This window comes from Cygnus olor, chromosome 1 (genome assembly GCF_009769625.2).
Source record: "Cygnus olor isolate bCygOlo1 chromosome 1, bCygOlo1.pri.v2, whole genome shotgun sequence".
NCBI classification, from domain to species: Eukaryota; Metazoa; Chordata; class Aves; order Anseriformes; family Anatidae; genus Cygnus; species Cygnus olor.
The window spans coordinates 88,989,710-89,005,296 of record NC_049169.1 but is presented as its reverse complement, the minus strand read 5'-3'; the positions used below and the strand labels follow the sequence as shown (position 1 = coordinate 89,005,296).

At 38.9% G+C, this 15,587-nt stretch overlaps 1 protein-coding gene across 15 annotated transcripts in view; it reads left to right on the top strand.

The window, feature by feature from the left end:
* EPHA3 (EPH receptor A3) overlaps positions 1–15,587 on the top strand; it is a 217,701-nt gene that overhangs the window by 149,062 nt on the left and 53,052 nt on the right. For all 15 annotated transcript variants that reach the window (XM_040568320.1, XM_040568311.1, XM_040568205.1 and 12 more), the window contains one exon: positions 9,628–9,752. In XM_040568320.1, the coding sequence (XP_040424254.1) occupies positions 9,628–9,752 (125 nt within the window). The remainder of the gene's footprint in view (positions 1–9,627; positions 9,753–15,587) is intronic.

The following is a 15,587-nucleotide window of genomic DNA, read 5'->3' as shown; positions in this document are numbered from 1 at the left end:
GGGTAGGTGTAGCTGGTTTGTAATATCTTGATCTGTGTGTGTCATTTGTAGATAGAAAATTTCAAGCCATCTATTCAGCTTCACCTTGGGGGAAAAACATTTAAAATAAAGAAGAAACCAGAAGTTTTCGTGTCTGTTGAAGGCAAAGACTTACTTGGCTCCCAGGGAAAGCTGTTCAAACCTCCTCAGAACTAGAGTTCTGCTTGCTTGAAATCTGTTACTTCAAGGGAATAAATTCAACACCAAGTTGGGCACCAAGCTTTATTTGAATATGGGTCTCTGATTGTTTGTGAGGACTGTGACACTATCTCTGCATTCAGCCTTCTTTCTGTCAGACTAGACTGCACAGTCTTCCACAACTTAGAAATGACGTGTGATGCTCCCTGGTTAAATAAAATCCATATTTAGAAAGCGTTGTGTGCACTTTACAATCTATATCCCAAGACAGGTCCCTTAAGTAGATATATCTTTGAAGAGAGACAATTTGAGAAAGCCACAGATGTTTGGTGCATGATATATTTCTTTCTTTCCCTATGGTCCTTATGAAAAGGATAAGAAGATAGACTTATTAAAAGTGAGCTAATGACATGATGTAGGGAGTCTCTGGTTCATTGACTGTTATTACAGCTGTGCCCCATTACGTACTGAATACCTAGGACATGCTTGTTTTTTGAATGACATTTATCTTTTGAGTTTCAAACATTCCTGGCATAAATAAAGATTTTACGCTTTTCAAATGTGTTTTACAGTTCAGCCCAGAGGCTATTCAAGGATCGTTTTAACTCAATAAAATTCCTCCTTTAGGGATATAAAAGGGAAGTGTTTTAACAATGTCACTCCATGCATAGCCTGTTATTAGCTAGAGACGCTCTGCCTGCAAAGCCTTTGATCCCTTTTCCCCTGGATGTGGAGGAAACTATGCTGAGGATTCAAAGTCTCTGACATACATCAGTCTCTTCTGTGCGAACACGGTCCTTGTGTAAAGGCTCGTGACCTTAGGGGAAGTTCAAAGGTGAAGTTTGGGCTCAGGCAGTGTTTTCCCCTTCTGTGCTTTTAGCAACCCACTTTACCTTTTTCAGAAGTCATGGTGAAATGGTGGATAATGTTTTTCTTTACCACTTCTATCAGTCTTTAATGTGAGGCTACACGTGGGTTCTCATTTAATATCTTGGTTTGGTAAAATAATGAAAAGAAAAATGTGAATAAACGGGATGCTTAGACCTCAGTTAAATACAATTCCTTAGTTTCCTGGCTCTGCTTTACCTGTGCTAGCATTCTGAGTGATCACAGAGAGAAATAATCTCTGTCCCTCTTGACTGTAAGCAAAGCTGTCAACTCCCCTTGCTTCTTGAAGCTCCTCCATCTAGACAATTTGCAGGCAGTGAGAGCTGAAAAAAAAAGGTAGCTTTTTCTTTAGGTTTGGGGACTATTCCTGTCAATGGGAATTATTTATGTGATATTTATTTTTAAAAGCATTTTAAAATAAAAAAGAATTGTAGCAGAATACATATCCTTCTAGTAAAGTATGCTGTTATATATAAAGAAACTGATTAAAAACAAAGATAACAGTAAAATCATCCCAAACTCCAAAAGAAAGTGAATGGAGATGTGATCACTTTTCAGGTCTGTTCCATCAGATTCTCATGTTCTGGTTAGCCTTTACAAAATCATTTGGTCTACAGCTGACTGTGAAACTATCAAGGAATGACAGGGCCAGGGATTTGAGAAATACTCTTCCCATTCAGTGTTTTCTGACCAGGTTGAAAAGACTTTGTTGGAACTTACTGACAGATCTGTTCAAGAGCTCATGGTAGCTACTTAAAAGGAGAAAAATATTTTATAGCAGAAATTACTTATCTGAATACAATTGTTGTCTTCTCTGGTTTTGGATACTGGTATTTCTAGAGATGAGACTGAAATACACTTCTTAAATGGTGAGTGGCATTTCTTTGGTTGAGGTAATAACTTCCTTGGAAGGGGAAAGCCTACTCAGCATCTGATAGTTGACGTCACAGTCATGGGGAATAAATTGTTCTTTCTGAAAACTGCACACCAGGAAGCCTGAGATGCTAACATCCTATAAAGTAACGTAACAATGGGTTGGAAAGGCAAAGCAAAGCTGTTTATTTTAAACCGATATGGTCTTAAACACATACAGCGAAAAATATGGAGTATTGATAAGCTCCCACCATCACCATCTCAAACAGAGAACAGAAAGAATAACATTTATATTTGAGTACCTTTGGGCCGAATCCTTGTGAAAGCATATACAGCATTTGTCTCCTCTGTGAAATAACAGCTGTGAGCACCATGGCACCATAATTTTCAGTTTCTGAGGCGAGTGCCTTGTGCAGTCTGATACTTCCCAAATGGACATGGCGTTTCCGTGATTTATTACACACGTGTTAAACATATGAGTAAGTCTAACATTTGGTTCGCTCTGTGGAAGGCATTTGCTATCTCTCTTAATAAAAAGGGGGAGAGATGAGAACATGAACGTGCACCACTTAATGAAGTTTGCTTTTAATTTAGAATTTATTTGTAAGAGTGAGAAATGAGCTTTGACAATCACTTTTCCAGTAACAGCTGCTGCCTAGAAGGTTGCCTTTCTCTGCACTTGAGAGGGAAATCAAGCAGCTGCCTTTTAGTGCAATTCCTGCTGAAGCTGAGCGATCTCCCTTTTTCAGTTCCCTGCTTTCTTTCCTTTGTGGCACCTGTGTGATGCGTGCAGCCGCTCTGGAGTCTGTAACCACAGGCTAGAGTCCATCAGCTTCCAGATGCAGTGGAGTGCTTCAGCCACGATGCAGGAAATCATCCATTAAAATAATCACGAACTAGTTAGTCTCAAAAATATTGTATCCCTTTTCTGGCAGAAACAGCTGCCCCACACTGCTTTGTTTCATTCAAAGTTAACCTGCTTCTATTTTACCTTAAAAATTTTCTCCTCATGTTTTCCTCATTTTGACTTGTGTAAATGCCCAGGTCTTGGTAGCCCTCTCACATAAAGGGTGAACCTTTGATTACGATTGCATGCCACTCGGATCCAGCCTGAATCCGGTGAAACAGCCCTGTATGCTGCCACAGGCCTCTTGCTGTTGGGATGGATATGTTCCCTAAATCCTCGTCTCTGGTGACAGGAAAGGTGCACTGCATTCTGGCTGACAGTCGCCTAACAATGTTGCAGAATCAGATGACATTTTACAGCGCAAGTCATAAAACTATATTGAGTCTGCTGCAGCTCGAGCAAAAGGTGCAAGAGCACATGCAAACGTACCTTGCTGGTTTAACTGCATGCCCTGGAGATTAAAGAGCAAACGACTGTGTCTGCACACCCAGCCAAGAGGTGGGTAATTGCATCTGGAGGAGGAGGATGTGTGTTTAGCAGGTTTCCAAAATATTGTTAAAGTGTAGCTGTTTCCCCTTTCTGTCCCATGCCCTGGAAGCCCCTGGGGACCCCACTCTGGCCATGCTTTTTTGGAATATGCTTGTGGGACTAGCCCCATCCCTACTTGCTGTAGCACAGCAGTGTGGGGGCTGGCAGCGTGTGTAACTGCGCTCAGCGAGGAAAATAAATAGTAGCGCAATCCAACAAGTCTTAAAATAGTGCAACTGCTGATTTCTGTGAGCAGTCTTCTGTAATAAACCACCTAGATGTTAATCCACAGGCTAGATGCTGGAGATGTAAAGGGTCCAAGGGTAAGTGCAGCAGTTCATGCAAACATAATGTGATCATATCATGGAGATGTGTCATTGTACTGATTTGCAATGAGTCTGTTACTTAGGACTCTGGCACAGGCTGAATGCTGTTTTACAGTGGAATGGTTGGGTAAACCTGAAGATAGAAAGGCAATACTTAAAAACCCAGGTGTTAGGTTCTTGTTGCTTGGATGTAGCATGTACGTGCAGGGTGTCTGGCTGTGCTGGATCTAGCTGAACATGGGCACACGATGCTTGCAGCTGGGTAAGTGCTGCCACACATCCTCACTTTGTGGATGTGACTTCAGATTTTGAGAGAAACTGCCTCTAAGCGAGAGATCGGTTTATTCATTCAGACCTTGGTCTTTATGCTTGGCACTGTATGATGGTTTTGTGGTTTGGAACTGGTGCTCTAAGACTTACAGATTTGGGTTTGGGTCCCAGTGGATCCTACTGTCAGAGACTGCAGCCCTCATCCTGAGATTGTGATCTTTATTTACTGTTCTGGTTCCACATTACCTCCTAGGGGCATTCAAGAAAATTTATATGTTGTATTAGACGACAGCAGTACGATTAGATAATAAAATCAACAGTTTTCTAAAGAAAGAAAAAGGAGCAAGCCTTCCACTTATTCAACAGTGCAGAAGAAGTTGCAATTTGGGTAATACAGTCAGTTTTGCTGGCTCAGATTTGTCCGTGATCACTATCTCTCAGCATAACTGGGAATATTTTACTGTCTGATACTGATAGCTGGTTGCAACCAAAAGCTGGAAGTGAGCAGACCACAGACATTTATAGAATGAAATCCTGCAGAGCTCTACAAGGCTTTCCCTAAAAATCTAATTTGTGATCTAGAGACCTAAGCAAGAAACAACGCGACTCTAAATATTTCAGCAGTTGTACACACATGGCTTCCCAAAGTTAATACTGAGTTATCTCTGCCACAGGACAGGGAATTTTCTTCCAGTATATACATCTGTAAGCCAGTCACATATGAAAACAATAACCAAGGAATAAGAAAAAGTCAATAAGGAGATTTATATACAGCTGCTATTAAACTGGAGGAAAACAAATGATCTGTTGGGGTCAGTTTCTCTGGGAAATCAATTTGAGCAAAGTCTTATTGTCCTCTCTGCTAGATCCTTCATGTTATTTGCTTGCACCTTTAATAGTCGTGAGTGAGGAGGGTTTTACACTTGTGAGCCTAAGCTCTCTGGATCATTGCATTCGTTACCTTTTCAACATCCACATTCCCAGTTGTCACAAATGCTACCTAACAGCACTGAGCGCTCAAAGTACATTTCCCCTTGTAGCTCTAGGGAGTTTTGAATGTTCATATTAACTGCTTAAACTAGTCATAAACCAGTTAGACTGTAGTACCGGAGCAATAGTAACCATCTGATGCATAAAAATGTCCCTGTATAGGTTGCATGTGACGACTGAGAATAAACGCTTTCTTGTTGAAGAAAAAAATGACATAACCTGTCCATGCATGGCCACACATGCCTGAAGTTAATTATAAAAGCAAAACAAACAACCCAGTGAAGGAGTGCTAATACATAAATCACAACACCAATAAAAATGTAAATGCATAGAGGCCTATGATCAACAGGATTTATCCAACAGTCACTGAAATGCTGTCTATTCAACTCTTTAGTCTAAAAAAAAAAAAAAAGTATTCTCCTTAAGTTTTGCTTTGAAACTCATGTTCTCTAAGTGATAGTTAATTCAACCTATCTTTGTATTGATGCTGATTCTTTAACGTTATTCTGGCAAACTTCTGCTTATCTAAAAATGCTTTATAATATGTCATTTGTTGCTCTCCTGTAGTAACAGCCTTGATTTTGTCAATGGGAGCAATAGCCACTTAGAAGATTTGTTCTAGTGTTCTTGTTGTTGCGCTATGTCGTTATTTTTCACTTTTAAGAAAGGAAAATCCTGAGACTGCAATGAAAAATGGACAATTTAAGTATGAAATAATTCTATTCCTTTCCGTAACCTGATTTTGAATTCAGTCTCATCCTACTGTAGCTATTTAATGGTCTTCAGGAAACAAGAAATTCATCTCTGTCTTCCTCATCCAAGAGACTAATACGCAGCACTGCTCTTGGTGATATCTCTGTTGTTTAATGGTTTATCATGTTGACTTCCTTCAACAGGAGTTTGTCTCTTTGCTAGAACTTCAGTCTCTTCAGAGGAGGCAATAAAACACAGAGCCTTTCTGGTGAGAAGGGAGGATTATTTGTCTTACAATATGGAAATTAAGGCTGACTTCTGCTTTGGGCCAGAAATGGTTGTTTTGAGGTTATCAGAGCTTTCTGGGCTTGGTTGGAGGTAGTCCTTTTCTGCTTCAGAGGGTATATTCAAGAACACTTAAGGGGAAAAAAGAAGATAAGTGCATATCAAAAGACGCTTACTTAGAGCACAGTTTATATGAGGTTTGTTTGTTTTATTTATAGCATTGTATTCTAGGGAAGTGTACAAAAAATGAAATTAATTCCATGGTCAAAATGTCAAGTTATTCTTTCTAAATGCACCCCAGACCTGAGTGTGAGGTGTTTTCACACGACTCTCCCCATGCAAAACAATACATTCTTAGAGGTTGCCTTAACTTTAACCACATCTTAAATCCATGGATTACAGTAGATCTAAGCATAAACTTTAAATTGGTCTGAACAAGATGTTTACTTATGTTAGGGTTGAAGGATTTCTAACACTTTCAAACCTACCTATGCAACAGATACAGCAGAAAACCAAAAACGTTTGCGTTGAGATTTAAAACTTGAATAGTTCAGACTCATTCAGACAAGCAAAGGAAGCTTGAACCATGAACTGTGGTGGTAATTTTTGCTTTCTATCTTAACTTGGTCAAACCAAAGGATAACTGGTGTGTGTTCTTCACTTAGTCTTGTTTTAGTGGAGGAAACAGAGCTAGACCTATAACTGGCAAAGAAACAACAGAGTAAGTACAGACAGAGACACATGTTGTGCAAGGCAGCAGGTGCAGCAGAAGCCAGGTCACCTACATCTCAGCTTGCAGCAAAGACTGGTGTTGGGAAAGCTAGGCTGGCTGCTGGGAGAGGTCCCTGAGAGGGGGGTCCTCTCCAGGGCTCTGCTTCCTGCGGCAGAGATGAGGGAGACATTCCAAAGTCAACTATTGCACGTGAAATCCAATGTGAACACAGAGGTGATGGGAACAGCAGGAAAATTAAATCCACACCCAGGCGTTGAGTCTTTATTTTCAAAATCGTGTGTGCTCCAAAGTTAAAATGCTCAGATGATGTATAAGGTGGTTAAACAAGATAATGAAAAGATAATATACAAAAAGATTAAAAAATTAAAAATGAAATTACAAACATCTTTCCCTCTGAATAGAAATAGTGTGGTGTATCCTCTGGAAGCAGATAATGCACCACAAAATTATCTGGGGGAACTGTTCCTTTATGCACTGAAGGCTACGTAAATCTAGATAACTTCTGTCGCGCACATAGTTAAGATGATAATTTAAACAGATTTGTGTGTATATATATATATATATATATATATATCATATATATGTGTTTATATACATAATTTCCATAGCTCAACAGTCCAGCAGCTGGTGGAGTGCAGCGCCATGCTGCAGAAACCAGATCCGCTCTGTGTGTGGGACTGAAGGGCCCTGAAACTTTTTGTTCCCTGGGATCATCAGTCTCCCCTCCGCCCGCCCGTGCCCTGGGATGCTGACTCTTTCCGACACTGTATATGTGTGATTTCTAAGCAGCTTTGAGAACCCTAGGGATCAGAAGAGGTATATGAATGTTTTATAATGTTATTGATAACTGCAGAGCAGACGCTTTTCTAGTAAGCCGCTGTGAGATAAGTTACTGGTAGCATCTGCAAAGATGTGTGTAAATTAGCTTAAAATAATTAATGCTGTGTTGGAAGAAAGCTTTTTTTAAGACACATCTGTATTGGCGCATATAAGATTATTTCAGCCTGCCCTGAGAGTGTGTTATAGCACAAATTACCATAATTTATTAGGGGAAGTGCCGTTACTGTTAATCATATATTAATTATTCATAAAATCTGTATTAATGTTACCTTAATGGGAAGTGTTACCAGCTGGGTACTGTGCTTGGCACTCTATTCAAACACAGAAAAAGATAAGTAGTTTGACTTAAAGAGAAGATATAAAAATGACTTACAGGAGCATAAAAGCAGCAGGCGTGGGTCTATGAGTTAGCATAGAGCTGGCTAGGGCCGAGCAGTCCAGCCAGCTTGCTGCTTTGTGTTTTGGCTCCAGCGATGGTTTGTGCCCTAGTGAAATTCGAGTGGAATTGCTGAAGGATGTTCATTACCAGCCAGTCCTGTATACCTTGCACTAGTGCCTTTTGGCTCTTCAGCCAGCATGGGTCTGGTGAGATTAAGTAAAATCAAGAGACTCTTTCCCATTGCACTTTAAAAATAAATAAATAATCAATCTTCAATAGTTTAAATTCGGGAGAAATTCTTCGTGTTTAGTGAGGGGAAAAAAAAAAAAAAGGATTTTGGCAACTTTTTAGTCTTGTCAAGAAGCTGTTGGGAACCATGTGGTATGTAAAAATGCTGTCCAAAGGATGCATTTCAGCCCAGAACGGATGTGAAAGTGTGTATATAGGTATGTCTTATGTGGGCAGATGCAGCTTTCTTGATGCTCTACTCAGCTAAAGGAGGCTCTTAGGTTATGATGCAAGACTAGGAGGTACATTTTAGTGGAAGTTTAGCAAAACCAAACACAGCATGAGTTTGGGGGGATGAAAATCCAAACACGCAGGGCACTGGCTAATGCATGCAAATGTGTAAAGCCTGTGAAGTGCAACCAGTTTTATATGAACAGTAAAAACTTCATAGGATTCAGCTGAAATTGAATTGTTTAGATCAGCTATAGCCTTTTTATTAGGATAGCACAATGTGAACTTATAAACACATTTGTTTTACATGTTAAGATAAAAGACTGTTTATTGGTAAAAGATTTTTCTTTTTAAAGACAGTTACAACCTTTAATGTGTGATCTGTAAGTTATCATCTGATGAATTTTGGCCAAAACCACGGACAAGAGGCATTTGGAGTAGGAAGCCAACCTGTAAGAAGTGGGGAAAAAAATAATAAATAAATAAAAACTTGCATAGCTCTCAGTGAGTCTAGGAAGCCTAGGCCTGATCTTGGAACAGCCCATAGAGCTGGGTGGTCTGAAGATGAACCCGTGTTAAAGGATCTTAGGTAATTATCATTTTTTTCCTTGACGTTGATAGTACTTCCAAGTTTTGGGTGGTGGGAAAGTCTGTAGCATGCAACCAATTGTCATGCCTAACCATGATTAATGCGGATCAGAAATGAGGTTATTCTGCAGTTTAGGTATTTTTTTTCTTCAGATTTCATTTTCAAAGGAGTGTGGTAAAGGAAAAGCGGTATATGGGAGCAATTTGTATCTGGAGAACTTACCAAATAATGTTATAAAAGAGGCTGTATTCTGCAGGAAGCAGTTAGCAGTGGTGCATGGGGCATCCCAGCACTGTTTTACACTTGCTTATGAAAAGAATATCAGAGTTCTGCAGAGCCTGGTAATGAAAATACGTCAGCATTATAACAAATAGGTAGTACTGTTGTTTTGTTCTCTTCTAGTACATCAAATGTATTTCATTGCTTACACTGTAGTAGCAGATTGAAACCATCTGCCGTCTTGCCACTAGTCCGCCAGTCTAACAGAAAATCTCAGCTCATTTTCCTTGAGGCTGGCGCGCTGTAAGGCATGTGTACCAGGACGATAATCCAGCTGCTGAATGTTGATACAAGTCCAGACCTATGCTCATGAGTCTTTTAAATGGAAACAGTACTCTTTGCCAAGGATTGGAACGGAGATAAACTGGGTTTGCTTTTCTCTCCTCCTTGCTCCCCCCATCCCCTGTACAGCTCCGTCCCCCATCACAGTAATAAGGAAGGACCGGACGTCCAGGAACAGCGTGTCTCTGTCTTGGCAGGAACCTGAGCATCCAAATGGGATCATCTTGGACTATGAGGTCAAATACTACGAAAAGGTGGGAAGAAACACTGACGGGGAGGTTCTTGTGCTAGTAATGTAGTTATTAAGTCTTGCTTAAGTCAAGGGTTCAGAGACACCCCTATTCACTCACTATCTGCCTCAGTAGTGATGAAACCCTTCCATTTTTGGGAAGCAGAACATCATGAAAATATGAAACGAAACCATTAAGTAGTGTTGTCTATAAAGTTCATCCCTAAATGCATCAGAACAAATGTAGACTAATTCTGAAATGATGCAATACTTTTTTTTTTTGTTTTAAGTATACTTTATTTACTGAGTTCTATTATGCTGTCAATATTCATAGAGTAATTTGTCAGCATCCATGTGTTGGTGCTTTCACAAACCTCTGTTACACAAAGGCAATGTGGAAAAGAAATGGACTATCCTTTCAGGGACAGCTTTGCACTGTGAAAGTTCCCACTTTTCATAAATAACTGAATTTCTCATAAATTATATGGAGATAACTGCAAACCAAAGAAAATCTGCCATTAAATATGTTCTGTACAAATATTTTTTTGTACTTACAGCTGTTTATTACTACCTCATATATAGATTTGGATTTAGTAAAAAATTAAATCTTCATAACGAAATAGTTTTTTCTACATCTTGCTGGTAGAATTGAAAATACCATTAATTGTTGCAAAGATTGTGAAAAATGATGTTGGTCATTTGTAGATTGATCAGATAGGACTTCTGACAGAATATATTGCTACTGACATTGAGAAAACTTTGAAAAAATGGCAGAAATAATGGTTTAATGTAGTATTTACTAATGGTGTTCATATCTAGAAATCAGGCTTAGTTTTCATGCATACGTGGGAAGTCTTGGTGCCAGTATCCACTTAGAAACTAGTGTTGAAAAGATTCCACAGCTATTCGGTTAGGCTTTAGAAAGTTTCTTCACGGAGCTTTCCAGTGGGACAATGGGGTGTTGATAGTCCACACCTGATTTTCAGCCAAAGAATGGGGATTGGAAGTCTATATTCTTAAAAGATTTCTCCCAAATTAGTGTGCCATCTGATTTTGGGATGTTTTGGTGGTGGTGAGGTTTTTTTGGTAAATTTCTAAACATATGTAGTATTACAGATAAAAGGATAAAAAGAAAGCTTCTTAAACATCTTCATTCAGTCTCATTTTAGAGAGCAGTAGCCTGTAAACATTCGCTTTGTGGGTTTTTTTTTTTCCTGTTAATTTCAATGGGAACAAGATTAAGCCCAGATCCTGGGCTTGAGGAGAAGTAAAAGAGCACCAGTTCATACATCAGATTGTATTTAATTGTACAGTACACCCTCAGCAGTAAAAACATGCAGGAATTTCCTTTTTTTTTTTTTTTTTTTTTTGAACAGGCCAAGTTATTTGCCTGTAGGCTTAACTTGAATTTCATATGAGCCCTTGGCTGCTCTTGCTGCCCTTGGCTGGTCCCTTGTTTCCCAAGAGCTGCAGCAGCCCCATCTCAGCTCCACCTCCAGCCTTTCCAAGTGGAAGTCCTGTCCTGGGTGGCTCTCTCAAATCTTGTGGGGCAAGGGATGTGACACTCAGGTGTGTTGCTTGCCCTGGCATAAGGTTGACCTGTTTGCTGTTAGCTGCTCCGAAGGGAAAAAATTTTCTCCTTGTGAGCATATAGTTCATTTTATTTGAACTATCACGGAGTTATATTTGTGTATCTGTGGGGTGTTTGTGGGTGTTTGTTTTTTTTGGTGTTTTGATCATTCTGCACTGAAATTGGCTTGTTTTATTCAAGAAAATTGTCACCCTTCAGTACAAGGGTACGCACAGTTTAGGCATGCGGCTGCTATTCCCGCTGTGTATATCCAGTATTGTGGAGCAACTGGTTGTTGTAAGACAGCTTCATGAGACAACTAGCCTTATGAGGCTGATCATGCACATGTGTTTCCTCCCTTTGAAGTCTGTGATCAAGCATTCATACGCACCAGACAGCTTTCTTAAACCAAAGAGCCAATTGCTTAACAATAGGAGCCAGACCATTCAGAGCAAAGGGGATTTAAAAAAAACAACCTTCCGACACCACTGCTTTTAATGTGTGGTCTGCAGCCCCTCTGGGAGTCAGAAGCCTATTCCTCAGGGTTTATGGAAGTTAACGAAGAAAAGCAAGTCTGTAGTCAGGAGGCTTTAATCCATTGCCCTCTTTAAGTCTGCAAATCAGAAAATGTTGAAAATTACTGCTCTAGACAGGTTAAACTTACCTAGATCCGGGCCATCCGGTGCTGGGTGGTGACATTTCAGTCCTCCCTTGGGGAGATAGATGCTGCTTTTCAGTCTGAGATCACTGAGCAGTCCCTTCCTCTTCTCTTCTGAAAAGAAGGCTTGCTTTTTAAAATGGCCCAGTCCTTTTGAAGTCATCTTGGTTGTGCTCATCGAAAAACACTGCTGTTAAGTGGCAGCTGCTAGGATAGAAACCCTTCACAGTTAGAAGTCTGGGTATTTCTGCTGACAACTCGTACATGATTGCTGATAGATGATTGATTTATGTTGAGTCATTGTTTTCCCTCCTGCTTGTTTTTACTCACAATACCTCTCATAAATTAAGATATACAGTATTAATAGATTATTACGAGTCAGCCCAATTCCATCATGCACTTTGACCATGCAAATTTGTGTTTGACTTTGCTGGGTTGTTGATATATTTTGAAGAACAAGTGATATTTTGGGGTAAGTAAATGTTACTGATTTTCAGCGTGTTACAATAAATAGATTTGGATTAAAAAATAGGGCTTCCTGTATCTAAATGATTACATCTTTTAGTTTTTCTAATAATGCATTATTGGCATATAAAGTATGTGGAAAATACTTGTTTTCAGAAAACGTAACTAATCTCTTCCATTTTTATCACCAGTGATTTCACCTGTGTACCCAAGAAAGAATAGAGCTCTGTATGATGTTTCTAGAGAAATTAGGATTGCAGTTCTGGGAAACTATAGTGAAATGAACTTATGGGGTTTTATGCTTAACACTATGAACAGAGAATGACAGATTTTTATACGCAGTGTTTGGAATAGAATTGCATTTTCTGTAAAAACGTATACGGCCTGATTATGAGGTTATTTGACCAGTTACTATTTATTTAAAGCATTTAAAAGAAATAAATTCTTCTTTCAGGTATAAAAATGAATACCATATGAAACATCTATTCATCTTCTTTATGGAAAGGCATGATATTTTATGGTACGTTAGTGGTACAAAATGACACCCTAGTTTAGTCTGTCCATATATAATGCTGTGCTGGATTTTGAGAGTGTCAACCAACAAAATGCTCATATAACAAAAGTCAAATTTTCTTCTTACACAAGCAGATACTTTTTTTTTCCTTTTGTCCTTGCTTACCTAATTAAGTTCTCTCAAAGGAGTATTTTATCATGCAAAGACAAAATATCCCATGAAAATTACTAATTGCTTCATTTAAATATGTGGGTAATAATTGTGATAAATAAATCCCACAGCCTTTGTAAGGGTGAAGTTCTGTTCAAAACGATGAGTGAAATTTAATTGCAGTCTTACATTGCTAAACTGGATTTGCCTTTGCTATCATTGAAATCAAGGCTCAGTAGACTGGTTAAAGCAAACAAATAATTATATCCAGTTTGTGATCTTTTTGAGGCTGAAGAAGTAAATTAAATGCAAATGCACTTAGTTGCTTTTAAACTCTTATTGTTAGGGCTTTAAGGGCAGGCCATGCACACTCAGTGAGCTTTGTAGGAGCTGTCATATTGACAAACAGTTGTCGCCAGCAATGCGAGGAGGCAGTGCTACAACCAAGGGTTCCTCCCAAAGATGTGCAGCCTGGGTTTGGCCTCTCCTGCGTACATGCTGCCAACAGAGAAAATGTTCTTCCTCATGTAGTGTAAACACTCACTGTACTTATCTGAAAAGAACATACCATTCACTCTTGCTAGTGCTGCCACTATAAATGCTAAATGGATCCTGAAAATGTCTTTTGTGAAGCATAGTTTATAATTAAAAAATTTCATTTGCATATGAGACACTAACAGTAGTGGGATTTGCTTCCCAGTAAAGATTGTGTCTCATAAACTATGTAGAAATGATCAAGAAGAATATGCGTTCTGCATCCAAGTTCAAATTTATCATCAAACAGAGTGTTTGATTAAAGTTCGGCTTGGCAAAGAGTGACTCTCCTCTTTGTATATCCCTTCTGCTTATGGCAGCTCTAGCACTGTATCTCTGAAGTTTTACTTCATCCCCAGGAAAGATAAACTTGGGCTTTTATGTGGTGTTTCAGTGATTTGATTACTATTAACATAAAAAATGACTTTCAAAATATGTGTGTAAAAAGCTTGCCATAAACTAAGATACCATGACATCCTCCATACCGTTGTTTTAAACATTTATTTTCCAAGTTCCATTGTGGATTATTAACAGACAGGGCCATGACTATATTTTCCTTTGCACGTATGTATCTGCACAAGAGGGAAATGTTTGCATTTCATAAAAACAGCCTGAAGTGAGATCAAAATGAATGTCCAGTCACAGCATACACAAAAGATCTTACGTTTTAAAGACAAGATTATTATGTCTTTGAAATTAAAGTCATTGCCTACATTCAACTGAATGATGAGATAAGACTGTAAATTATAATACTAGGCCTTTGTTAGTTCAAAAATACATATTTTAGGCAAACCTGTTAGCTCTTTAGAATGTCTTCCTTATTTTCTCCCTGGAATCTATAACCAAAAACTTTTTCAGAGAAGTATCAGAAAACCACAAGAAAATCCGATGCTGATTTCCTTTTAATACTTAGGGTGCAAAGAAAACAGACCATGATAAACATTTTTATAGACAGTCTTTCAAGAATAGGTCCAGTTCATCCTATTTGAGGTTTTGATTCTGGATGGTAACTTTTAGACAGAAGCTTAGCATTTTTTTCTTTTTTTTTTTTTTTTTCCCAGTGTGAATACTTATGCGCATAATGTTGGATATTATGTAAAAAATTTGGCAGTTTCCCTAACTACGGTACAAATGTCTCTGTTTCTCTCTCTGTCAAAGATTTCCAAGAATGTTAGGCTTCTGTACCACCAAAGAGGGGAATAATTTCTGATACCAAACTGCAAACTTAAAATAGTCCTAACTGTTCTTCTGGACAGTACTACAGAGCAAACGGGCTAAAACGGCTCCACTCACTTTGCTCACATACATAAAGGAGAGCTGGCTTTGACAATCTCAGAGTAAGTGGAGTGTTTTCCAACCTGTCTGGCCTCAGTACAGCATTGCCAAAGTTAAAAGCTAAGACAATACCATAAAACATAGTGGAAATTGAGTGAGATTCTGTGTGTTCAACATACATTAACCTAACTCACATTCTGCTTTTCACCCAGGCAAAACTCAACAATCTGAGTGTATTTCAGAGTGTTCAAAGTAAATGGACAGCAGATGAAATCCCTACCACCTCTAAAATAAAGAAATTCCTTGTCGCAAGCCTAAACAACTGAGATTCTCGTGGCTCCCCACGTGTGGCTACTGTCCAAGTCTTTCTGAGGCACTTCCAGCTGCCATTTTTAGAAAGCCAAAAATGCTCTTTTGGTACAGAATGGCTTTAATAAAATAAGCAATACCTCAGGCCCCAAATGCATGCTTAACTTTTTAGACTATGTGCTTAGAGGGGGACTGAGACATACTTTTGTCATAATTAGCTTTTTACACAGTATGAAAAGTATCCAAACTTACTAAGTTATGAAGTCTTCTATTTCTTATTTTATATAAAAAATGAGTATGTCAGAAATATGTGGCTATTTGTGAGGATATCGTCTGTACTGGATGCTCTCCTTGTTCTTCAGCAAAAAACCATATGGAGCAAACG